The sequence below is a fragment of the Pieris napi genome, chromosome 7, assembly GCF_905475465.1.
Source record: "Pieris napi chromosome 7, ilPieNapi1.2, whole genome shotgun sequence".
In the NCBI taxonomy this organism is placed as follows: domain Eukaryota; kingdom Metazoa; phylum Arthropoda; class Insecta; order Lepidoptera; family Pieridae; genus Pieris; species Pieris napi.
The window spans coordinates 5,665,649-5,691,635 of record NC_062240.1 but is presented as its reverse complement, the minus strand read 5'-3'; the positions used below and the strand labels follow the sequence as shown (position 1 = coordinate 5,691,635).

The window sequence follows — 25,987 nt, the reverse complement described above, 5'->3', positions numbered from 1 at the left end:
TTAAATAATGATTGGTGTATTTATTTCAAAACGTTCCTTTATATGTCATAACGGGTTTAGAAAATATACAGATTGAAAATATGATAATTTAAAATATTTTATGTACATATTTACCAAACAACAAATATAGTTTTTAATATGTTAGATAAAATTAATTAAATATTTTATACACCAATATTGTCATAAGTATTCGAATTGTAGCTCAGAAGTGCCAACTGACAATTAACATACAATTTACAACCGCCTTATTTTACAAGCAGTCGTGTCATAACTGATATATACAAAATTTCAACATTCCGGTCTTTAGAATTTTAGTATTTACATAAAATGGAAGCTCTCTTTACCTTGCCGTTTACTGTGCTTGAAATTCCTAACATAAAGATTAAAAAACCATCATGGCTCCAAGCCCCGTCAGCTATGACAACGTTTTCCTTAGTTCTTCTCTCATATTTTCTTGTAACGGGAGGTTAGTTCGCAGTTTTGTTTTCTTATCAGACATAACTATTTATATTTTTAAACATTTATTAATGTATTTATTTGCAGGAATAATTTATGATGTTATTGTGGAACCACCCAGTGTTGGTTCGACGACGGATGAACATGGGCACAGTAGGCCAGTGGCTTTTATGCCAAATAGAGTTAATGGTCAATATATTATGGAAGGCTTAGCTTCAAGTTTCCTGTTTTCACTTGGTGGACTTGGATTTATAATTCTGGATCGCACTCACAACCCTACAACACCTAAATTAAACAGAATTCTCCTCATATCTGTTGCCTTCCTTTGTATTCTTGTTTCATTCTTTACAACATGGATCTTTATGAGAATGAAGCTACCTGGATACTTACAGAACTAAGAATAATATTAAAAATAGACTTGTTTAAGATTGAAGTGTATCAATTTTTATTTTAATAAATTTTTTTATACAGAAGTGTGACTATTAATATTAATGTGATACAAGTAACAATTATTGACTTGAATTAAACATTGTAAATGGTAATACACTAAATAAAATGGTTTAGATATAAAATTATTGCTTAAATGAAATATTAAAAGAATGGAAGCAAAAGTTGTTAAGTATAAATAATAAAATGTTCTACTAACTATAATAGGAAGACAATAATTATTATGACTCTAGATTTCCCAATTGGAAAAATCACAGTGTATAATTTGGGTATTTAATTACATGCTAACATATAATTATAACATTAGTAATCATATGAGATTCATATATTATTACAACAAATATGTTTATCTTCTTATATTACAGCTGGATCCGGAAGGAACTGAAATTAAATTGTTCATTATTTAATTAAATACTACATCTCTTTCCTTCAAGTCTTCTTTAAGCAATATCTGAAGGTGAGAATATAAGACAAGAGCTGGTTTAGCATGTTGTAATTAGACAGTTGTTTTACAACCTTTTTCTTCTCCTCAGATTCTAGAAGTTTGCAGTGCTTTAGAAAATAATAATACTAATTCAGCTATTACGTTCTGATGTAAAATTATATGCTGTGAATAATGACAATGGAGATGGTAAAATATTTATGCATACTTACTGGGAGAAATCTGAACTCTTATCTATAATATGCTCAAACTCAGCAAATGAAAGAGCTCCATCATCATCTAAATCAGCTTCTTGTAGTACATTCTGGATCAATGCCTGTATTTCAGATTCACTGAGTTTCAGTTCTACTCCACACAGCCGTTCCACTACCTCACTGAGATCAGACACACCAATCATGTCATCGCCATCAAAATCTATAAACATATTAGATCCATTATATAACATATTTAATCTATAAAGAACAGATCAATTATTAGATTAGATCACTAAAAAGAATTTTATCATTTCAAGTCAACAAAAAAATATTGTTTAAAAAAATTTCCTTTCATAAAATTGTTTACTAGTCGGAATTTAAAATATTTTAGTCCTATTATCAATGAGGGCTATATTACATATATATACAAACGAAACAACACAGAGAGAACGGCTAGGTACAACTAGAGTTTAAATTTTTAGTACCAGAGTAAGCAATAAACATGTTTACCAAAAATCCTAAATGCATGTTCTGCTTTCACAGATTTTGGTGCATTCTGACTGAATACAGACATCATGTCCAGAAAGTCTTCAAAAGTACAGTCACCATCATTACTTGAGCTGAACACCTTACAAATTCTGTCTCTAAATGGGTTCACACGTAGTTCTGGATACTGTAGAATTTTAGCCATTGGAAGCTTTGCATTCTTGTTATGTCCTACTTTTTCGGGTGCCAGTTCTTTAAACTTTTGATGAGCACTATAATAAAATTAGGTTGCTGAGTTCCCACTGGTCCCATTCCCGCGTTTCTTTATTTTTTCGACTAATTTCGTTTAGTATATCCAGTACGTTTTTCATGAGATCATTCGTGTTTGTTTCGGTTTCAGCTACGCTATGAAGTATAATGTTGTTTTTTCTTGTAGTTCTCTCTAGATCCCTGACTCGTGTCTGAAGAGTTACCTAAGAAGGCTCGGCAAGAAGATGGAAGGTAAAAAAAGACCAATACTTATAACACTCACTCTAGCATGGCGGAAGTATGAACTCCTAAAGAACAACCACTACTTCCCTTCTAACATATATGCTACGGAAGACTATCCAAAGGAAGTTCTAATCAAACGTAAAGAGTTAAAACAAATGAAAATTAAGGCAGAAAAGGACGGGAAACTAGCTTTTATACGATATGACAAACTAATAATACAAGAAAAAGGTACAACAGATGCCAAAAGGAGAAGGTCATCTTCAGATAATGGTAACGGCAGCATAAACACAGAAACATCGGCACCTACAAAAATTAGTAAGTCACACCCACAAATATTTCGTTCAAGAGCAAACTCAGCTTCCAATACTGGCAGAACAAACAATCAATAAAACTTACACACGGCAGACCAGAACCAAGAAAAAGCACGACAACTATAAACAGAACAATAACGACAGATTACTCCCCAATCCGGCTGGTCCCCGTGGGGAATGCGACCACAACCCTCCATCAAACAAGGTACATATAGCAACACTTAACACTCGAACCCTTAGAACAGATGAAAGTCTTAAAGAATTAGAACTAGCGATTGAAAACCTCAATTGGGATATCATTGGTATTAGCGAAATGAGAAGACTGGGTGAAGGCATTGAAGAGTATCCAAAATATGTAATGTATTACAAAGGAGAAAAGGCTGGCCATAGAGGTGTAGGATTTCTTGTAAAGGCATCTCTAAAGAATAATATCCAGGAATTTGTAGGCTTAAACGACAGAATAGCTGTACTCAACATACTCCTCCCAGGCTACCCAGAACAATGGACACTAATACAAATCTATGCACCAACAGAACAAGCCGATGAAACAGAGACGGAGCTCTTCTATAACACTCTAGCGGACCACATAAGAAACAATCAAAATAAAAACACTATAGTCATGGGCGATTTCAACGCCCAAATCGGTACTAGACAAGCCTACGAAGATTTTATAATTGGAAAATATGGCCATGGCAAAAGAAGCGTGAATGGGCAACGACTGGCAGAATTTTTAATGGAGAACAACTTATACCTAATGAACTCTAAGTTTAAGAAGAAAACAAAATGCAAATGGACATGGGTCTCCCCTGATGGAAAAACTAGAAATGAAATTGATTACATCCTATCGAATAATCCCAAAACCTTTGTCGACGTAGACATTATTCAAAATCTTAACTTTAATACTAACCACAGAATGGTTCGTGGAACTCTACTTCCAAAAGACATTAAAAAATCAAGAAAACATATACACAAAACTACAGGAAAAGATTTTAAACACGAAAATATTCAAGAAATAAAAACTAAAATTAACTCCTTAGCAAAAAATGAAACCTACAAAACCCTACACATTACAGAACAATATAACAGCCTAGAATTACAACTGACCAGCAGTGTTAGCAACATACAACAAAATGGAAAAAATAAATCAAAAAAACTCAGTGACAAAACGCTAAAACTACTTGCAGAAAGAAAAGAAATGATACAAGAAGACAAGAAAGGAAATTTAAAAAAAATTAATAAACTAAGCAAACAAATACGAGAGCATATAAGGAATGACCAAAGATCTAAGAGACTAAGAACGTTGGAAAATTACATAGAAAAATCTGGTGGCACAAGAAAGGCTCTGAAAGTACTACGAGAGAAAAATGACTGGATTCCAAAATTGAAGAAAGCAGAAAAGAGTTTTACTCAAAGGAAGGACATTCTAGAGACAACAACAGACTTTTATAAGACACTTTATTCCGATCAAAGTAAACAAATAAACTATGAGACAAATGCAAACAACAAAACCAAAGTGATAAACCCTTCAGAATACAGCACACAAGACAAAGAACCTGATATTCTACAGTGCGAAGTGGAAAAAGCAATAAAAAGTCAAAAACTGGATAAAGCTCCTGGACCAGACATGATATACAATGAACTACTAAAAGGTACCATAGAAGAGATAAGCCCACTATTAACAGATATCTTCAACAAAATAGTTAACACAGGCATCATCCCACAACAATGGAACATATCGCATATAATATTGATCCATAAAAAAGGCTCTAAAGAGGATGTCAATAACTACAGACCCATCAGCCTTATGTCTAATATCTATAAAATATTTTCAAAGGTACTTCTCAACAGGATATGTAAAAAGATTGATGAAAATCAGCCAGAAGAACAAGCAGGCTTTAGAACCAATTACTCCACTTTAGATCATATTCATACCGTAAAACAAATAATGGAAAAATACAGAGAATACAATCTACCACTATACACCGCCTTCATAGACTACAATAAAGCCTTTGATAGCCTTAATCACAACTATATGTGGAAATGCCTACAACAAATGGGAATAAATAATATGTATTTGAATATATTAAAGGAAATATACAACCACAGCAAAGCAAGAATCAAACTAGAGAAACTAGGAAGCATCTTTCAAATCAGCAAAGGTGTTAGACAGGGTGATCCTATCTCCCCGAAAATATTCCTAGTTGCTTTGGAAGGCATTTTCCGAAATATCAGCTGGGATCAAGTCGGTATAAATATTAATGGAAGATTACTTAGCCACCTTCGCTTTGCGGATGATCTGATTCTTTTTGAAGAAAACCCTAAAAAACTGCAGGTTATGATTGAAATGCTTACAAATGAAAGTATCAAAGCTGGACTAACCATGAATACAGAAAAAACTAAGGTGATGACAAACTCTATCAAGACAGAAATCAAAGTGAATGGAAAGATATTAGAGTATGTAGAAGAATATGTTTACTTAGGGCAAATAATCTCTCACGAAGACCAAATGTCTAAAGAAATACACAAAAGAATTGCTAATGGCTGGAGAAAATACTGGGCAATGAAAGAAATAATGAAGAGCAAGGCTATGAATATAGGTCTAAAGAAAAAAGTATTTAATACCTGTATACTGCCCTGTGTTACATACGGATGTGAGACTTGGTCCCTTACACAGTTACACAGGAAAAAACTGTCAACATTCCAGCATGCAGTTGAAAGAAGTATGCTCGGCATCAAGAGGAAAGATAAAATTCGAAACACCGACATACGGCGTAGGACAAAACTAACCGACATACTGATCAGAATAGACCAACAAAAATGGAGGTGGACAGGACACTTGATGCGTTCTTCTTCTTCTTCAAAGAACAAATGGAGCAACATCGTCACACACTGGTATCCACGTAACGGCAAGAGAAGTAGAGGACGTCAATACAGACGATGGGAGGACGAGCTAAAACTGACAGCAGGCCCAAACTGGAGGAGAGTCGCCTTGGACAGAACACAGTGGAAAGAATTGGAGGAGGCCTTTGCCGAAAGGCACACTGTAATTAGGGATATTTTATAATTTTAATTTATATATACTAACTTTAAAACTTACAGTAATAAAGGCTATTTTATTTTATTTTATTTTATATAATAAAATTATGTATCAATATTTTAAAACGTTTTCAAAAGCTAGCTGCTATCAGCTATACTTACTATAAAACCTCGGATTTGGTGAAATATGTAAGATCCTGAAAAATATTCATAATATAAGTATTAACATCATCAATTATAAGCAAAGCAGCTATTAGTGCATTTTGTTCTTTAAGCACACCTAAATAGATACCTCATAATCTTGAAGTTCTTCTTCCGTAAATTGGCTTCTTCCTTGACCCATTGCAATCCTCACAATTCAGAAATAATAAGTAGTATTTAGTAATATCTTAGATGTAAAACCAAAATCCTAACAGTATTATACAATAAAAAATGATAATTAAACTATTAAATGATGAGTGTACTTTATTGTTAATGAAATCTAATCACAGAAACGAATGTAAATAAACAATATTGAAACTCATTTGACATAAATTGTTTTTTTTTTTTTTTTGGATTTTTATGGAACATAGACTGTGATACTGTACCACAGGTTGGTTTTAAAGTCTAAACACACACAGTTTTCGTATCGTTGTCAAATGTCATTTACCAATTAAATAAAGGTTGCTATGGTAAGATAAATGACCTCTACTAACAAAAATCAAAATCAGCGCGGGAACTAATATTTTTTACATTTTGTAACACTAAACATTAATTTAAATGTGGTAAGACTTATAACTATCACATCACTCAAGGACTATCTTTAAATATAGAACCTTTTTTGTAGGGGCCGTGAGGAATCAATTCACATAAGGCTTGTTGTTTATTTTCGCAGGAAGTTGTCCGCCAAGTATGCTGCTTTGTTAGAAGTATGCAATTATGATAACGATTTCTTCTCGGATGTCCCGGAGCCCAGGCGCGGTAGGTAGTACAATCGAGGCCGTTCCCTGATAACAAAACCAAGTAAAATACTACCGTAAATGAATAGGGGTTAAAACGTTAAAAATTTGATTAAAAGTCATTATTACAAATTGTCGAAATAACATAAAATTTGTGAATAACAGTCTAAATTTATATTTTAATTTTGCAGTCACCATAAGAACATATTTCTATACCATCGTTATATGTTTCGTTGCTACAAAAAACCTTTGATCGTCTATTTTAGATAAATTTTGTTGAGGACTTGGGCTTCTAAAAGCTAGTTAAGTTTATAAAATCTTACCATTTACCTCAATAAATCTTGTCTCGTGGTCCTTTTTTAAGCCTACAAACGCAGTGGCTACTCCCGCCCCAGTGAGGAACTGCGCAAGAGCATCTGTTCTTTGTTCACTGTTCACATCTGCTAATGTACTACTCATATTCTTGCACTTATCGTCTGCATTTGTATAGTTTAATTTACGAGACAGAAGGTAGAACATGCCTATACTTGGTACGCAAGTTGCATTAACGTTAGCTAAAACAGATGAGATCCTTATAAATATACACGTCGTTTAGAAAGCACAGCTTGGAGAGCCACGATTGGATACAATATTCATGATATACAGGGTTATTGGTAATTGAACGTTATCCCGTTGGGAGGTAATAGGGACTATTCAACTCACCTTTCAGGACCCTCTTCCTGAATAACCCGTTTTCTTTGTAATATTTTTTTTCAATTTCTTTGATATAAGTTGCTAGTTTTATGCTTTGCTAACAAAGCAGTTATGTTTTTTAAATAATATGCAAGATAAGTTTCGTTTATGTTTTTAAGGCAATTGCGTGGGATAAGAATCTCAAAAAAAATCGTTCTTCGTTCCGCATTGTCAAATTTGGACTATTGTGTAAATATTTAAAATTAATCGATGTTTAATTGTTTTTGAAAAAATTAGATTTAAATTGATACGTTTTTAAATAAGTTTTTGTTGTTGCTTTATTGTAAAATTTTGAAATAAGCTAAAAAAAATGGTTCACTTTTACATAATGCATAATTATGGGGGCTAAAACTATGAAAAAATTTGTATTAATAATTTTATTATTTATTTTTACAAAATCTATTTAATAGACCTTATGACCTCCTTACGGTATACGTAGAATTACCAATAACCCTGTAGATAGACTTTGTTCCTGTGTGATTTTAACTTAATCTCGCTATCAAATAGTCAAAAGCATACTTACGTATGGGCTTAGCAGTTAGCATAGATACTGTAATAATCGTATCTTGTGTCATTATTCAGTGAGAGTCCACCTTCAGCTTCGGAACATTTGAGCACTTCACACGGGTATTCCGGCTCCGAGCGGTTCCAAGTTGGGCTAAAATTTAAGGCCAACGCCTTTTTCTCAATGCCAAGTCGTTTACAACTTGTAAGAGAAGAGTACTTGGCTCTTGCGGCGATGCCAAGTGTAGATCTATGGCATGGTTCAATTAAATGATACTTTGGTACACTTGTAGCGGTGGAACATCTTGGATTTGCATTGATTGATGTTATGAGGGATATAAAAAGTATTTTAAACATTAATATCGATTGTCAATGCTAGCACAGATTAAACGTTTAGTATTGTCTTAGATATGATTAATTTAGTCTCGTAGATACTTAATAATAACAAAGTATTTATATTTTATTCATAGCCTTAAATGAAAAGACCTACTGGACACACAAACAACTGACTGTTATTTAAATGAAGGCCGAGTTTATATTCATGAAAACAAATCTAATTGCTTGTATCGGAAATGTCTATCAAATATGACACTGTAATCACAGTAATTCGTTTTCTAATTTTACTTTCAATAGACCACCAGGGTAGGGAAAGTTAACTGTTATTGTTTTTGATACGATTCAGAGTTTATATTTTAGTAGGTAAGAACTTCATACTGCAACTAGACTTTAGGCTAATCTAGTAAAAAGTATTTTAGAACGTTATTTTTAAAACTGAATAATTATGTTGCAGTTTATGCAACAGATACAAAAAAACCATACACAAAACATCATTACCTATATGTTTATGTTAAAGTTTAGTGTTTAAAGAATACTTAAAAAAACGCTATATATATTTTCTATCTGAACCCTATTATTTAAAGTATCAATCTGATATTTTATATTCAAATTGTGTCTTTATAAATGAAGTTAAAAAGGCCCGGAAAATCCTGACAAGCCTTTAGATATTACTAATTACTTAATTTCAGGTGAGCCTGATGTCCTTGTTCTATAATTTACAAAACGTTATTCGAATAGAATTCTGAACCTCATTTGTGCGATTTTGGTTGAAGACTTGAGTTTTCAGCAACGGGTTGGAACACGTTGATTTCAATACAAATATGCGTTATTTACAAAACAAAACTAACTGAAAATACCGAGCTACATTTTGCTGCCATTATGTAAGTATTCACTCGGCTCTCCGATGAACAAAAAAAGGGTGCGTTTACTTATGTACGCGCGTAAGAAGTTATACTTCTTTGGCATTATTAAAAATAGTTTTTGATTGCATGCAAATAATTAATTACAATTAAATAATCAAAGACTGGAAAAGGAGTCATTATAGTCAATAAAGTTCAGTTTACATTTGAAAAATTAAATAAATAAATATTTATTAATATTATATTTATTATTATTTTCTGATATTAATTAGTATTGATTTAAATATTCAATTTAAATCACTTCTGATAATAATTCAGACACACATATAAAATTCGCATTTGTATAATGAAAACTAAATGAAAACACGTGTTTTAAATGTAGAAACTCAAAGCATGTGGATAAATATTATAAATATAAATACACAGTGAACAGGGGCGGCGTGCGTGCCAACATGCGCCACTAACTTCATTCTGTTAATTTTGTGTCACGGTGCGCGCGCATCGTAAAATTTCACTCTCATCAATTTTTAATAACGCGCCTAAAGAAGTATAACTTCCAAAACCAATTTCTGTGCTCTGTGTGATTGGAAGCGAGGTTAGGTTACTAATGAACACATACTCGTAGGTACATATTAAACATATTAATAAAAAAGTTTATATATAAGTTTTACAAATTGTAACTGTCCGATATATTATTTTTATCAATAGCGTCAATAATGTCAAAAATCTAGGACTATCGGTTTTATTATTAATGTCAAACATTTGGAAATGCATTTTAATTCTATTGGAAATAATTTACATTAATAAGACATTTATTTAACAATATGGGCTGTTTTTATTCTAGGCGAATTTTGGAGGTAAGTTTATTAAGCAAGACTTACTTCAATAGTTACTTTTACTTCACTAATAAGCTTATTTTGGTAATACAACCACCGATAGGTAGGAATAGGATTTTTCAAACTTATTAATTCCTCCAGATTTTTGATTCTCCAGATATCGTTCAGTCTTGAGTTCAAACCTACCTGTACATTATAAATTTAAATGGTTTAAAAAGCTAATATTACTATAATCTAGAAGGACTTTAGTTGACACGGAATTTAAGGTCAATTTTCTATAGGGCTTGCCGATTTAGTCTCAAAACATTATAATGTGTACATTCAAAGTTTTGATGATATTAGATTTAGATGAGATGACATTAAAGTTGTAATGATAAACATTGACAATCCGCAAAATCAAATTTGTGTCAGTAAAAAATATATTGTATAAATCTTAATATACTAAATAAATACGCTAAATATCATGTTTTGCTAAAAATAGTCCGAATTCGCTTACGATTTTGTTGTATACTAGGAAGACCTGGTTTATGACATGTCTCCGATCAGACATTTGCCAGTTATATTTGTGAACGGAGTCCCTGGTGCTGGGAACCAGACAGTCGCTGAAACAATGGCCAGTATCACAGGATATATGATGATAAGGCCTGGTGAGCTGATCAGGGAAGAAGCTGTAAAGGATACTGCGCGGGGGCGAATGGTCTCTGATAAGTTACAGGCACAAGAAGATATTTCTGAGGTAAGTTTGTTTCGTGAGTATTAATGGCAATTAGGTGTATTTAGAAATTTTCGTCATTCCCGAGTTAGTTCGGTGGCGGTTTTTTGTATGGAGATGTTTAATTAAAACTCTTTGTTTGAAGCTGGGTAACAATTGACCTTAATGGTTTATAATATGAGCTTATAACTAACTTGGTTTATTTAAGGGTTCGCAAATCTAAATGACACTTATGCTATTGGACATTATCGGAAACGAGAATGTTAAAATACAATAGGCGTGGTAAAAACAAAGGCTCAATGTTGGCTGCAAGTGTACGATGATTTTTTACATTTCTTATTATTATCTAAAATCTTTATATATATAATTCTTCTGTGAGTGTGTATGTCACTGAACTTCTCTCAAACGACTGGACCGATTTTGATGAAATTTTTTGTGTGTGTTCAACGGGATCTGGGAATGGTTTAGATTCACAAATCAGCCCGCCAGATGGCGCTGCAGTCGGTACTTTCATACTTTGCTTTACTAATTGCTTGAAATATCATGCAGGACAACTTCTGTCGGGTCCACTAGTATTTATATATAACCCAACTTTAGTTAAGTACCTAACTCCCGTATTGACATAACACTATAGACCAACTATTTTGATGAAATCAGGCAAGATTTTTTTAAATTTATTTCTCAAAGTTCACATTATAAATTCACGCTGATATCGAAAAGATATTTAAATTTATTATTCATCGACAAATACCCACACAAGAAAACAATGAATAATATTATAATAATAACAGCTATCTATGTACAACAGACCGCCATATCTCTAATTTAGAACTTGAAACTTAAAAGTGCGAAATATTACTATGTACTAGCAAGTTACCTACTATATATACTCGTATACAAGCTACTTAAAATAATGTAATGAGCACGATTCATCACATTACTCAATGAACCCAAGAGAGCTCAACATCTCATAAAATCTTTGGGGATCTATTTAAAAGGGTTCGGAGTTCGAGGCCCTTCGGCATAACCCCCTCGTAAATAGTAGATATAATAGATGCAAATATTTGTGTCAATAAAGATAATAAAGTATTTTCAAGCTTCATATCCCTAATCTTTACAGCAAGTAACCGTGGATTTGATAAAAGAAACGATGCTACTAAATCAAGATGCGAAGGGGTACATTCTGGTGGGCTTCCCCAGAAATCCTAGGATGTCAAGCATTTTCAATAGGCAAGTCAAGTGGCCCGAGAAAATTGTTGCTTTGGAGGTGGACAATGAGGTATAGTATCATATTTTCATAATTTTCTCTACCAGCGACTTATTCATAAGATACTGACAGATGGAGCCAGTGGACTCGATTGGCCGGTTATAACATAATATATAAAACAAGCGTATATATATTGTACTCTTAATGGGGCAAGAGTAGATCAGACAATTTGTAGAAAAATAGATAATTATTAACGTTTTGTGTCTTCCAAAACATTCTTTATACAATGAAGTCTGCATATTAAACTGCAGTTAAATGTTAATGGTATTAAAAATCGTTTGAGCAAACCGGACATAGGAAAGGACCAACAGATAGGTTGAATATAGTTTTTTAGAAATAATATTAAAAAGATAATTTCATGTTAGTATCTGTATCACTGTACTTTTTTATGTTGTGTGACACTAATATTATAAATTAACTAGCGGATCCGGCAAACGTCGTTTTGCCATGTATATCATTTATAATAAAAAATAGGGGTTGATCGTAGAGGGGTGAAAATTAGGGGTTGTATGTATTTTTTAATGCTGTATCATAAAGAAATAAAAACAGAAAAAAATATCTAAAAATAAAAAAAAATATTTAGGGACTACCCTTAACATTTAGGGGGATGAAAAATAGATGTTGTCCGATATAGACATACCCAATAGGCACACAAAATTTCATGAGAATCGGTCGAGCCATTTCGGAGGAGTTTAACCACAAACACCGCGACACGAGAATTTTATATATTAGATATATTAGAACGTACGATCACAGTCTTAACGATTTTCTACATTTCTAGTTAGCAGCAGCAAGACTGCAAAGCAAGCTTTCGGAGTTAGGCCGACCGGAGTCAGAAATCAACGCAGCAAGACAAATTGTGAAACAAGCCGCGCACAAAGTGAAGAATGTTCACAAACGATTTGGCGGACATGTAGTTACGGTAGACAAATTCTCTTTACTATATACATTTAGGGGCTAGAACTCTCTATGGATGATATCTTACTGCAAATTTTTCTTTATTATGTCATTTTTACGTTTCGTCAATGTTGATCACTTATTTTTCGTTTCCGTTTTAGCGTCTAAAATCTAGACGTTAAAAATTTGCTGGCTTCAAGAGATTCTCACTAACTAATTAGTATTTAATTTAGGCCTATTATTATTATTTATCTATTTTTCTTCCCCTGCAGCTTGATAGTAGCGGGAATCCAAAAGCTTTAGCGAACACATTAAAAGAAATTCTCTCGGACACGATAGAGAAGGCACAGAAAAACCAAGCCCCCACTACAGCATCAGCACCCGCTGTGATGACCAGCCCAGACTTGGAGACGGAAGTAGAAATAGCCACGTGATTTTATAGTTGTATTTAATAAACGTTTTAATCTATTTTGTTTGTTTTTTTGGTAAAATGTTATTTAACATTATTTGATATGAAATTTATTTATTTATACGAATGGTTACACGATGATTTGATAACGAAAAAGTAAGCTATAGCGTCCCCAGTAGGAAAAATGTTGTGTTTAGGAACCCACTTTCTTTTCTTCGGCGCATTTGACATATTAAGTTTGTAAATTTAAAGAAATAATGAGACTATATTCCTGACTCTCAACTCGTTTACACGTTTAAAAATAACTTTTACCGGATTAATATGCGTTAGCAAACCCGGTATATTGTTTGCGAAGATATTTTATTAATAAAATAGTTGTATACTAATACAACGCCTGATTCAGTGCCTACATATTCTTTTAAATATTTTCTCTCGTACCATGGCTCTTAAAAAACTTTAGTTTCGCGTAAAAGTAAAATAATTATGAAAAATGAACAACGCTTACGTACATGCCACAAAATCCTGTCGATCAAGATATAATCGACATGTTATACTCTGTTCAAAATTGACTATTTAAAAACAAAAAAAAACTGGCCACTAAGAATATTTTTTCCAAATTTCAAATAGACAAACGTTTTCGCATAGTTGTCATTTGTCACAAAACGCATCGATTTTCAAAACAAAAAACGGAATCAGTTCGTATTCAAGCGTCCACGATCGACCGTGAGTTTTTCTTAATAATATAAAATAGGAATAAAACTGCCACGCTGCGTAAATCAGTGATCAACGTTATGAAAATAAAATTGCGTAAGTATAGTAAAAGTTTTGACACTAAACTTTTATTATTGACAAAAACAAGAATGACTGAAACTTCGCTGACAATATTTTACCCGCTCTTTAACTAGACATTTTTTACTTCAAAAGCTTCAAATCATGACTTCAACTAAAACTGGCACTAGCCGGTGAAGTGAAGTTCAAGGATTTGTAAACTTTAATATAATTTTAGTAATTTCCTTACAATATCTCTGCTAAGTCAGCTGCATCGTTACGATTTACGATACTTAGGTATAGATAGGATACCTATTAGGTACCAAGCCGTATTTCATCGGGAGATCAAAATTTTCGTTAAACTACTAGGCTTAACAGTTACTCAAAAGTGAAATGCATTGACCATACTAAAATAAAACTTTTCTATATTTTTGTTTTATTAATTGAAATTTAATTTGAATTTTTAGCACGGGACCGATTTCCGTCAACGTCTTCTAATGAAGACCTTGATACTAGTAATGATTGGGGGGACGTTCGTCCACTGGCGATGATGCCCCGACTGCCCCCACCTCATCCACCTCAAAGTATCGTCGTGGGGGCAGTAAGGAAGAGAAGAGGTAACCTCCCAAAGAATTCTGTCCGTATCTTAAAGAGGTGGTTATATGAACATCGGTACAATGCGTATCCAAGTGATACTGAAAAGTTTGCTCTTAGTCAAGAGGCAAATTTGACAGTTTTGCAGGTGAGCATATTGGATTTTAATTGTATTGGTCAGTAGATCTAATAATGATTAATTTAGTACCGGGAAATCTATATATATAAAAGAAAGTCGTGTTTGTTACAACACTTATAACTCGAGAACGGCTGGACTGATGTTAGTTATCTCTTTTTAGTGGATTCTTCTCCGCTCCGAATAGCAGAATAAGTAATAAAATATCGGATAAGTTATCAAATAAAAAAAATTAATTAATTAATTTTACGAATGCAAACTGCATGTGGTGCCATCTGTTGACAAAATTACGCATATCAAAGAAACCTATCACTTTGTTCTTGGGCCGGATAACAAAACAAAAAATGTTGTATATCAAAAAGTACTTTAACATGCAGTCTCGCAATATTAGCGCTAAAGAGGGAAGGCCTAATGTGTAAAACCGTCATTCTTTTTTCGCAATGGCAAGCAATAAAACATTTCTGTATTCGGAAAAAAGTTGTATTAATGTTATTACCTCAAATAAATCCTAAATTAAGTTGAACTAAAGTTAAAACGATATTTTTAGAATGTTAAGCGGAACGAAGTTCGCTGGGTCCGCTAGTAAATTATAATTAAGTAATGTCTTTTTACATTCACATCTAAATTGAAGTAATTGTATCAGGTATGCAACTGGTTTATAAACGCACGTCGGCGTATTTTACCCGAAATGATAAGACGCGAAGGTCACGACCCTTTACACTATACGATATCACGAAGAGGTCGCAAACAGCTTCACAGCATGGGACCAATTGTGGGGCCTATGGGACCCATGGTGGGATATCCTTCTACTTCGGGGTTCGGCATTCCACCTGGTAATATTATGGTACCTTGGAATGGAGTGGAAGTTCAGGTAAGTGCCCATTTTACTTTTTATTCCAATATATGTCATACCTTCGTTTCCATCATTAAGGGATTTATTTTAATATGTAATATAACTCTACATAGAATATCATCGATCCAAGTCGTCCAAACGATTATGGAGACGGTCTTTTGGTATACCGTGATGAACCAGAGCTGGGAGATGGCGAGGAAGACTACTCCAGTACCATAAGTGAGGAAGAGGTGAAATACGACCCGTCAGTGTGGCAAAGCGTAATACGTTACGGCCCCGAGGACAGGGATTTGAAGGTTGACAAGTGAGTTATTTTTCCGTTAGGGTGAAAGAAAGAAAATTACATTTTTGTCTAATATATAAAATTCTCGTGTCACGGTGTTTGAAATTAAACTCCTCCGAAATGTCTCAACCGATTTTTGTGAAATTTTGTGTGCATGTCGGTTAGGTCTGCGAATCTGACAACATTTTTTCATCCCCTAAATGTTAAGGGTAAATTTTAGGGTTGACCCCTAATTTTTTTTCATATTTTTAGTCAAAAATTTTTGTTTTTAGTTTTTTTATGATAGCATACAAAAATACTATACAACCCTAAATTTGTACCCCTCTACGATCAACCCCTATTTTTTATTATATAGATAGATAGTTTTTTTGTGTTTATAAAAGGAGCAACATCAATTTTATAATTAAAAAGAAAATCAAAACAAATAGATAGTTACTTTTTGAACTAATAAAATGTTTCCTAGAAATAATATACAGGGCAAAACAAAGTTTTTCGGATCGGCTAGTTTTTGTCTAAAAATAATGCTTTCTTCATAATAACATCTATATTTAGGTAGTGAATGCTGCAAACGAGAAAACGGCGGACGGTTTTATATAATAAATCAGAAGATTGCTTGATGTTATAAATTTTAAATGAAATAGGGGAACTTTCATACTGTTTTAATATCATTGACTGTGTTTCATTCTAAATGCTCTTAAACGTTAACAATTCCATAACCAGGAGTCCAGTAGTAATGGCAGTAACTACTGATGATGTACCAGAGCTGAGTGAGAGTACGGTTTGGACCCAGCTCACTCCGATACAACCTCGTCGGCAGGTGAGCCCTCCACCGCCACCTGTTGCCGTGGAACTAGAAGTCGCTACCACTGATATGTGGTGTCACACTTAGGAATTGAAATTTAGTATAGTTTAATTTATCAGATCAAAAGCCTGTCGTAGTAGGCCCAGTCAATTCTAAATTGCATAAGCGCCATAGAAATGTATTTTTTTTGCAAGATTAGGTTCTTTATCCGTATGGTCTAAGATCCCGATATACAACGACCTTCACCGAGATGCTTATTTAATGAAACGTATTTTATATTTAATTTAATATGTCAATAAATATAATCCATATAGGTTGCCTAGCAAATTTCAGTCCAGAGTATTTTAATTAATATTTAAAAAAAAAAATATTTTTTTAAACATTTCACCGGTATGGTTATTAGATAAATTCTATACCAATCGAAAGTATGAAGCCCATAGAATATGCAAACGTTAGGTTGTTTTTAATCAATTCATTATTTATGTATATATTTTTTATGTGACACTAAAGTATATATACATCTTTAGTAAAAAAGAAAGTTAAAGTGATACATATATAATACTACCCTGATTAAAAATATTGATTGAAAAAAATTACTACATGCAAATTATAAAAAATATTTTTTTTTTAAATATTAATTAAACATACTCTGGACTAAAATTTGCTAGGCAACCCATATGGATAATATTTATTGACATATTAAATGAAATATAAAATACGTTTCATTAAATAAGCATCTCGGTGAAGGTCGTTGTATATCGGGATCTTATACTAGTAGCATAAGGTAAAGAATAGCGATTAAAGGAAGGAATTATGTGCAGGCGACGTCGGTGTTAAAACTAAGTTAAATTGCAGACCCAATTTGTAACTAGTTTAGTTTCAATAAAAATATTTTGGTTCTGTCGAAGTGGTTTAGTTTGATTTAATAAACGATTCACAAAAACATATGTTTCATTTACGTTTTAACGCCGGCATCACCTGACAAAGGTTCATTTTTAACTGGAACCTATTTCTCAGGTGGTGTCTTGGGCGAACGAAGATTTTAAACGCTTGTACCTACTTGTGGAGACTGCGGTGGCTGTTCGTCAACGAGAGATTGAACAGGAGAAAAAGCTTATTTCATAAATTGCCAATTATTTATAGGTTTAAAACAAATTTAGTTAAAGTTAAAGTATGATATTGCATAGATAAGATAAAATATTTTTGTTTTGTAGACGTAAGTGAAGATAGTTAATGAATTTCAATAAAAAAATCTTATACCAACCCACTCAGGACTTGTGTGTAAAGCAATTTCTGTACTTGAAAGTCTTGATATTGTCGCGTTTCTGGTTATCTGACGATCTAGTAAATGTAAGACTTCAAATGACTATTAAAAATTGAATAACTACTGAGCCTAATATTTTTACTGTGGTAGGTTTTCTTGGTGCAAAAATAAATGAATATAACAGTAGAAATATAATTTAATAAAAGGCCATTTTAAATATTTACAATGCGAGTATTGTCTAGGCAGCAACGAGCGGATCCAAGATCTGTTGAACTTGGTTGAAGATGGCGTCTACTGAGTCTTCTGCATTTATCTGAAAAGGAAATTTACATTAGAAATTTATTTTCCTCCACGTTTCGAAATTATAAATATTATCTATCAATAATATCACGTCAATTGAAAGTTAAACATCTGAATTTCTGAATTTCGAATTCGGCGAAATTAAAAAAAAAAAATTGTTCATAAATACAGATTATACAAAATCTCACCCTCTTGATTTTCTCAGGGTACTGAGCTAGCACCAGGTCATTATTTTGGAGGAAAGTCTTGAGTCTTAACTTGATGGTGTCCTCGTTGTCATCGGCTCTTCCAGAGCTTGCCGCACGTCCTATAAGACGCTTTGTCAGCGTGTCTGATGACGCTTCGAAGTAGATTATGACCTAAAATTATTATAAAAAAACAGACATACATATATAAAAATATTAAAATGGTAGAAAAGAAAAATATTGTTTAATGTTACAAACATTTCAAATACCTCGTGGAATAAAATAAATAATAAAGACGTTCTCGGTGGTGCCAGTGGCACTACAACCCACGTCTTAAGATGCGTACAGACTATATAACATAACATGTTATACAACATTGCTATACAACATGTTTCAGATAATGTGGACAGTGAATGTTATGCAACATGTTATAATAACATGTTATTGATATGTGTGCTAGGACGAACCCAGCATTTACGTTTTTTTGTTTTTCTTTTGTTATTTAAAATGGTTATATAACATTGTTATATTGCATTGTTATTCTAATGTGTACAGTATTGTTTTATGTTATAATGTTGAATAACAAGGTTACATAATGTGGACGTGTTATAAAACACAAGTTATATAATATGTTACATAGTCTGTACGCACCCTAATACGACATTTTGTGCTTAAAGAGAAATTCCATTAGCACAGCATTGTCGCACGACCTCAGGGTCCAGAACACAATTTGTGAAACAGTGGTATATACGAGTAGGTACTACGTACGTATATACTGAAAGAATCGCTGATCAATCAAAATCAAAAAGAAATATCTTACAGTAACAGGTGCAATAGATTTCTCGAAAGCGATGCCCTGAGACTTTTCTCGCGGGTATCCGTCAATGAGAAATCCCTTTGACTCTTCCGCGCGGGCGAGTATAGCTTCCTTCAGCAGATCCAAAACAACGTCATTGGGCACAAGCTCACCTAAAACCAATTGCGGTTATAATTTAATTAAAATTACCTGATATAAATGAATTATATAGTGGAATCAGCGTGCGACTCTCATCCCTGAGGTCGTAGGTTCGATCCCCAGCTGTGCACCAATGGCCTTTCTTTGTGCGCATTTAACACTTGCTCGTACGGTGAAGGAAAACATCGTGAGGAAACCGACATGTCTTAGACCCAAAAAGTCGACGGCGTGTGTCAGGCATAGGAGGCTGATCACCTACTTTCCTATTAGATTAAAAAATGGTCATGAAACAGATTCAGAAATCTGAGGCCCAGACCTAAAGAAGTTGCAGTGCATTGATTTTTTTTAAATTGAATTATATGTTGATAAGCGGAATATAGATCGCGAGGTAACATTAAAATAATAAGGCTTAATGTTGCTAAATCAAATGCAAAGTTATTCTTATATAATAGCTTTTCAACACGCGATAAAAATTATGTAATTCGTCGAACAAAAACTATTCAACAGTATACTTTTGCTACTAAAATTTCAAATTTGAAACTTAACATCTGCCCGCTTCGCAGACTTAGAAATGGAGAAAAAAACTATTACAATATACCCTTTATATATTTGGAAATAAGAAAGGTATAGACGCACCCCGTTCCATAATGGCAGTGAGGCACTTGGCTCTGTCCGAGCCCGATTTGACTTCTGCCCTCAACAGGTCCCCAGTAGACAAGTGTGTGAAGCCGTACTTGGCGATTATCTTCTCGCATTGTGTGCCCTTACCGGATCCAGGGCCACCCAACACCCAGACGATTGGTTTCTTGCTAGTATCGATCGGAGCCTGTAACGGGAATAAAAAGAGGTAAATTGCCAAGTGACCTTGATATTATGGGGACAGATTATTTTATAAAAATAATTTTATTTCACTATTTTAATAAATTCACACGTGACCACATTTTAAAGGAAGGAGAGAATGCTTAATTGAAAACGCTTGACTAATTTCGTTAATATGACGGCGTACATAGTATATAATAAGAATTTCTATATTGGGAAACCTTAAAACCAATATTAAGCCTATAAAATAACAGGAAGTTTGTTAAATGTTAAGATCCGGTTTTGTTTATATTTCTGTATTTGATAATAATCTTAAAGTCATCAATGGATAAAGATTATACACACAAATTATATTCGATACTAGCAAACTCGGCGAACTCCGTTTCGCCACCAGATGGCTTCGTTTTATGTAAGATTTAATTTGGTGATCCCGCTTTTCTGTTGAAATTTTTAACAAATTTGTTATAAACCTCACGGAGCCCGAGACCTTTCCAACGAATGCAAAACCGTAGAAATCGGTTCGTGCGTTCTGGAGTTATAGCGTCAGGACGGAAAACCCGACTTATTTTTATATAGTAGATAAAATTTTGATGACCAAGCAAAGACAATAATGCTACTTTTGAGATATATATTTGTATCACTAACCCTCTGAAAAGCTTTGCATTTCGGCGACATACACTGAAGTGGACATGCGGGCAATTTGTCAATTTTTGGCTGATCGCATGGAAAACATTTTTCAGCCATTTTATAATATATACAATAAAAAATAGGAGCAAATCACTAAAATCGTCACATTTTGATTGCTATAGTTTCTTTGTCAAATTCTTGGCACATTATTTTGTTAAGGTTTTGGCAATCTATGGTTTTCTAAACATTCAAATTAAGTACTATACAGATAATATAGCTTAGAATTTATAAATTAGTAAAAATCTTATCCTTTGAGTGATATCTGGATTTTATATCACTACTATAATAATAATAATCTTACTTTTTTGCATATTTAACCCTTTATCGACAGCCAAACATTAGTGCGGAGATCACAATGTTATAGAGAAATTTGGAATCTTAGAAATTAATAAATGCCTTATATTTCGATAGAAATATTTTGTATTTACCATGACAAAGCAGAATAAAACGAATTCTTATAAGTAACCTTGTGGTAACAATAAGGTCAGTTCTATTTTAGTTTCGGCAGCGAACATCACAACCGGTGGCTTTAGAATAAGATTATTTTAAAATCTTTCTGACATCACAAACACTACTCCAATTTAAAAAAAAAATGTATTATTTACTTTAATAAAAAAAATCTATTATTTCAGGGCTGATGTCTGCGAAAATGTGTCAGTCAATTATTAACGATATTTAAAATTATTTATTATTATTATTATTTATAAAAGTACTCGTGGGGTTTTTTCAGTCTAGTTTTTCCGCAAATAGTATTTTGAGCACATATTGAATTGTTTTGAAGTCTTATAAAATATTAGTACTATATAAAAATTAAAGATAAAAAAATAATTAAGTGTCAATTAATCGGTCTTAACACACAGATGGTACATATCCAGCGTTCTAACATTTGTTACCTCGGTGAAATCAAATCATGTGCGTTACAAACTATGCCGCGGATGATACATTAATCATTATTGGATGTTAAAACATTAAATACTCATTATTCGTAGAGGTTGCAAGCTACGCCGTAGCTGATACTCCAAGATTCGACATTGCGTGTAGCAGGTTACGCAAAGTTATTGCCAGTCATAAATATTATTTGGCTTCAAATTTATAAATGTCATGCCTTCCGCATTATGTAATATAATGATGCCAGGATATTGGTAGAATATATATTTTTTTTAAACAATACAAACATAAGTAGTACAATAATACACTACATTATGGTGAGAGAGGGATGATGCTTGAAAGGCACAGCAATACATATATGGAAAAGATATGGGATTAAATTAAAACATTTGTTATAAAAAACAAATTCTTATATTATTATTTTGTATTTTAGTGCGATTTCATTCAGTCATTATGGGATGAAAATTTCAAGCCCAACAATCTAATTTAAGAACCAAATCATTATTCGATATTGTTTGGATACAAAATTTGTAGCCTCTTGAAATAGTAATTATTAAAGTACTCATTTATTGGAAATTTAAAATATCATAAATGTAAAGAAATAATATTCTAGAGTTTATCGAATGATCAATTACCTTAGATGATGTTCTCCAGTGTACACAGTTCAGTTCAATAAACGTTGTAACAAAAAATAACACAAAATAAAGTATTCTACTGGTGATAGTTTCGTCTTTGAGAGAGTTTCTCATTTAGCAAGAAGGCCACGACTAAAGATGAAAATTGGCGCGAAATGAACATTAACGTTTGGCGTGTGTTAGAGCTTCACTTGTTTATTTTTGGAAATGTAAAAAATATTAAAGGGAAAATATAGCAATAATATCGTAGTTTTTAAGTAAGAGTAAGAACGTGACGTAAAAATCGTCCGGCTAGTTTGCCCACTATTCTATAAAAAAAGTACACGTTTAAGTAAACTGAGTTCGTGGTTTTACCGTAAAAATTATTATGGTATTACAATGATTTATCTTATTTCATAATTAAGGTATCATTTATACAGTTTTAATTTTGTATTGAATTATAACACTATTTAATCGGAGTTAAATGACATTCACGCCTAACATAAGTCCCCGGTATCTTAAACTATTCACGAAGCTGCCAATTGGCGGTAAAACGAATGTTCTTATTGCGCGTAAGAATAACACTGGATTATTTTGGAAAAATAACCATCAAACGTACGATTTGCACGTCATTTTACATCGTCATAATGGATATTTTGAGTCATGGTAACTATCGTATATTGTTTTAGAATTAATATAATGTATCTTGTTTTTTGGAAAAATTTGAGAGATAGAAAAAGTCCCTGGACACAATTGCAGGGGAGTAGAGTATAATTAATAAAAAAAACTCTTGTTAATATGGAATATTAAAGTTTATATTGCATTTTTACTTAGGTCTTCTAATATAATATATAAAAAATCAACTATAACGTATGTTCGCTTTATTCAAAGAACATTTCCAAAAATATGCAAAGATAATAAAAAGGGAATTAAAAGAAAAACTATCGTATAGTAAAAAAATAAATCCCATAGTCCCAGCCAAATTAATTTTATTTAAGTGGTTATAATTATTGTAACTTACTCAAATTTTGTCAACGATTTAACCGTATAAGTAAAAATTCGATTAAAATTATATTATATTTCGAATGGAAGTAGTCACTATTCAGATCAAGAACACGTGCGTGAAACGATCCATGATTCATCTTACTTCTAATATTATTAAGTTAAGTTCAATCAATAAACAACGGTAAGTAATAGTTTTCATTTGTAAATGAAATGGTGCATCATGTAAATTTGACATAGATAATAATAAAACGTAATGTATTGGCATTTTATTTAATTGTGCTGCAATTTATAAACATACCAATGGTACTTCTATGGTGAAGGAAAACATTGGAACAGCAACAGCAGGAAATCGGCATGTCTTAGATTAAAAAATAGACCACGCCAGGCACAGTAGGGTACATACTTTCATATTATGAAAAAAATATACAGTAACCTAGGAAGACGAAGATCTGTTTTTCGAGATCACAATAACGTTCGTGTGAATGTACAATATCTAAATCCACTATTTTTGGAACGATCATGGTTACAATGTGGTTCATGTGTGTACTATGACCTTAATCACTAGTATTGGATTTTGTTGCCATTTGACCTTTAAAAAACCGATGTTAAAAGAACTGTCGAAATCATTTGTCTACGTATGTTTTATTACGCAAAATAATTAATTATCTTTTTAAAAAAATTAAACATATATTTTATATATTATATTATCTAAAATCAAATGTAATGTAACTTTATTCCGAATAATACAAACACCTTTAAAAAGCAATAATAATAAAAAATCTTATATTGATTAAATTAATATTATACCGCAGCAATATTATGTTCAGGTAAAACTTGATACTAAGTGGATTGATCACTGTATGCCATATCATCAATAATATAAAAGAAATAATGAGTAGAAATAAAGTATGTTTTAATTTAGAAAGTATCTTTTCTATTCTTAACGCGTCTGTGACGTAATCTTATCTTAAATTTCATTCCGTTACACAATGTGTTGATAATTATAGATTTTATTTTTAGATTCATATAACAAACTAAGAATTAAAGAATTGTTCACTTACCATTTTATTTAATATCCCCTTCTAGGACTATAACCAACACCCGAGCTTCCCAAGCTCTGTGGGGCAACTGCAGATAATCAGGCGGTCAAGGTCGTCAAAACTGTGCCAAACAGCGCGACCCTTTGCGCGGGAAACTTTCAGGCGAAATGACAGCTGTCTGTAATCTGTGGAAAATATATCTGTCAGAGGTTTATATTCTGTTGTTATTCCTAACAAAAATGTTGTCCTAACGCGCAATAGTAAAACTTTTCTTTTCAAAACAATATGATAAAAATTACAAATTAATAGCGTAATGGAATAACGCACCGATTATCGCGTATTAAAAAATAGTAAATAAAGATAGCAGTCTATAGCAATTTCATACAGGTAACTAACGTATTCTCAATTCGAAACATATCTTCTAATCGTTATTTATTACGATAAACGTTTAAAACGAGTTAAATTCTTAAAACTTACCTACAACGAAGAATTTTTCTTCTGTAACACTTCGAAACTAAACTGCAATAACCTGATTAATATGTTGCATATCGGTTGTTACCATGAAGGCCGCAGATAAGATTGCAAAAATTATATTAATGTGATTCGTTGATTGGCAATGGATATCAAAAAATAATTATAGCGCCAAGTTTCCGCGAGTTTTTTCTTCTTCAACTTAATGACTAAAGATTAAACCGTCAAATGTTTTCGAAATTTTGGAAATTACAAAAATACATCGAGATCTTTTCAGGTGAGTTAGTTACTTAAAACAAGAGGATCAATGAAACGAAAAATAATTCATATAAAAATTGTGCTTATTTATTGTTCGTATACAAATAAGGCTACGAGCTAAGGTACATTGTGTTAACAAAGTATTTGTTTATTATTATTATAACTTTAATGATTATCTTAAAATCTAATTCAAGTTTTACACATATTATAGGCATTTTGCCTGTTTGAACTTATATTACTAAGATTTTCTTATACTAAGCCTTCGATTAACCCTAATTATATTAAGCCAATTCCTGACTATAAAATAAATGATCTGTTTAATGCATACACAATTTTAAATGATTATATTTGGTATATTAAATTCTTATATATTATAGTATGCCATAAAATCTATTAAGAAAATAATAGTAAATTTTAGTTTTATATTTAATTTTTTTTTCATCTCAATCTTACGAAAAACAGTTATGAAGAGGCGTGTTGTTCGCCTTAAGATTGTTTTATTTATATAGTCAATCTAATGTGTACCTTAAATAGGTTATTAATATAAAATTTAGCTTACAAGTGCAGTGATTATTTAATGTTTTAACTCTACGACTAAAACTAACTTGGCCCCTGTGATACTAATTGATATTACTATACTACAATTAAAATTGAGTGACTTATTTTAAATACGTTCGAAGAGTCAATCTCATCTAGTTATGACAATCGTG

General features: G+C 32.4%; 6 protein-coding genes across 7 annotated transcripts; 3 read left to right on the top strand and 3 right to left on the bottom strand.

Annotated features, from left to right (window-relative positions):
- Positions 1-233: 233 nt before the first annotated feature.
- On the top strand, positions 234-929 carry LOC125050782 (oligosaccharyltransferase complex subunit ostc-A). Its single transcript, XM_047650780.1, has 2 exons — positions 234-466; positions 544-929. The coding sequence occupies exons 1-2, from the start codon at positions 328-330 to the stop codon at positions 852-854; spliced, it is 450 nt and encodes a 149-aa protein (XP_047506736.1). The 5' UTR covers positions 234-327; the 3' UTR covers positions 855-929.
- Positions 878-6,368, bottom strand: LOC125050781 (calcium and integrin-binding protein 1-like). Its single transcript, XM_047650779.1, has 5 exons — positions 6,157-6,368; positions 6,027-6,061; positions 2,050-2,297; positions 1,558-1,759; positions 878-1,284 (listed from the first exon to the last, which is right to left on the bottom strand). The coding sequence occupies exons 1-5, from the start codon at positions 6,205-6,207 to the stop codon at positions 1,263-1,265; spliced, it is 558 nt and encodes a 185-aa protein (XP_047506735.1). The 5' UTR covers positions 6,208-6,368; the 3' UTR covers positions 878-1,262.
- An 80-nt stretch (positions 6,369-6,448) lies between these two features.
- LOC125050783 lies at positions 6,449-8,761 on the bottom strand. Its single transcript, XM_047650781.1, is given in 4 exon segments — positions 6,449-6,850; positions 7,126-7,356; positions 8,058-8,076; positions 8,078-8,761. Coding segments are annotated over 4 exon segments (765 nt in total). The 5' UTR covers positions 8,396-8,761; the 3' UTR covers positions 6,449-6,653.
- A 1,200-nt stretch (positions 8,762-9,961) lies between these two features.
- On the top strand, positions 9,962-13,415 carry LOC125051126 (adenylate kinase isoenzyme 1-like). Its single transcript, XM_047651287.1, has 5 exons — positions 9,962-10,091; positions 10,585-10,806; positions 11,903-12,061; positions 12,831-12,971; positions 13,219-13,415. Exons 1-5 carry the CDS (start codon positions 10,059-10,061, stop codon positions 13,378-13,380), a joined length of 717 nt encoding a protein of 238 aa, XP_047507243.1. The 5' UTR covers positions 9,962-10,058; the 3' UTR covers positions 13,381-13,415.
- A 602-nt stretch (positions 13,416-14,017) lies between these two features.
- Positions 14,018-17,916, top strand: LOC125051187 (homeobox protein PKNOX2-like). Its single transcript, XM_047651384.1, has 6 exons — positions 14,018-14,162; positions 14,591-14,865; positions 15,497-15,724; positions 15,820-16,010; positions 16,710-16,806; positions 17,809-17,916. The coding sequence occupies exons 1-6, from the start codon at positions 14,147-14,149 to the stop codon at positions 17,914-17,916; spliced, it is 915 nt and encodes a 304-aa protein (XP_047507340.1). The 5' UTR covers positions 14,018-14,146.
- Positions 17,917-18,233: 317 nt separating this feature from the next.
- Positions 18,234-24,727, bottom strand: LOC125051188 (adenylate kinase isoenzyme 1). 2 transcript variants are annotated; one of them, XM_047651386.1, is made up of 5 exons: positions 24,570-24,727; positions 20,132-20,321; positions 19,361-19,509; positions 18,544-18,714; positions 18,234-18,368 (listed from the first exon to the last, which is right to left on the bottom strand). In XM_047651386.1, the coding sequence occupies exons 1-5, from the start codon at positions 24,570-24,572 to the stop codon at positions 18,294-18,296; spliced, it is 588 nt and encodes a 195-aa protein (XP_047507342.1). In that variant the 5' UTR covers positions 24,573-24,727; the 3' UTR covers positions 18,234-18,293. The 2 variants fall into 2 exon arrangements, with proteins under 2 accessions (XP_047507342.1, XP_047507341.1); XM_047651385.1 differs by lacking the exon at positions 24,570-24,727 and adding an exon at positions 22,525-22,675.
- Positions 24,728-25,987: the final 1,260 nt, after the last annotated feature.

Coding starts and splice junctions, on each gene's coding strand:
- LOC125051188 (XM_047651385.1), bottom strand. CDS start 22,638: ATGAGAAACTCTCTCAAAGACGAAACTATCACCAGTAGAATACTTTAT. Junction 19,510..20,131: donor CACTGCCATTATGGAACGGG/GTGCGTCTATAC, acceptor AATTGGTTTTAG/GTGAGCTTGTGCCCAATGAC. Junction 18,369..18,543: donor ACCCTGAGAAAATCAAGAGG/GTGAGATTTTGT, acceptor TTTCCTTTTCAG/ATAAATGCAGAAGACTCAGT.
- LOC125051126 (XM_047651287.1), top strand. CDS start 10,059: ATGGGCTGTTTTTATTCTAGGCGAATTTTGGAG. Junction 10,092..10,584: donor ATTCTAGGCGAATTTTGGAG/GTAAGTTTATTA, acceptor GTTGTATACTAG/GAAGACCTGGTTTATGACAT. Junction 12,972..13,218: donor TTGGCGGACATGTAGTTACG/GTAGACAAATTC, acceptor CTTCCCCTGCAG/CTTGATAGTAGCGGGAATCC.
- LOC125050782 (XM_047650780.1), top strand. CDS start 328: ATGGAAGCTCTCTTTACCTTGCCGTTTACTGTGCTTGAAATTCCTAAC. Junction 467..543: donor ATATTTTCTTGTAACGGGAG/GTTAGTTCGCAG, acceptor ATTTATTTGCAG/GAATAATTTATGATGTTATT.
- LOC125050781 (XM_047650779.1), bottom strand. CDS start 6,207: ATGGGTCAAGGAAGAAGCCAATTTACGGAAGAAGAACTTCAAGATTAT. Junction 6,062..6,156: donor AAGAACTTCAAGATTATGAG/GTATCTATTTAG, acceptor AATATTTTTCAG/GATCTTACATATTTCACCAA. Junction 1,760..2,049: donor ACATGCATTTAGGATTTTTG/GTAAACATGTTT, acceptor ATATGTTTATAG/ATTTTGATGGCGATGACATG.
- LOC125051187 (XM_047651384.1), top strand. Junction 16,011..16,709: donor AGGGATTTGAAGGTTGACAA/GTGAGTTATTTT, acceptor TTCCATAACCAG/GAGTCCAGTAGTAATGGCAG. Junction 16,807..17,808: donor CGATACAACCTCGTCGGCAG/GTGAGCCCTCCA, acceptor CCTATTTCTCAG/GTGGTGTCTTGGGCGAACGA.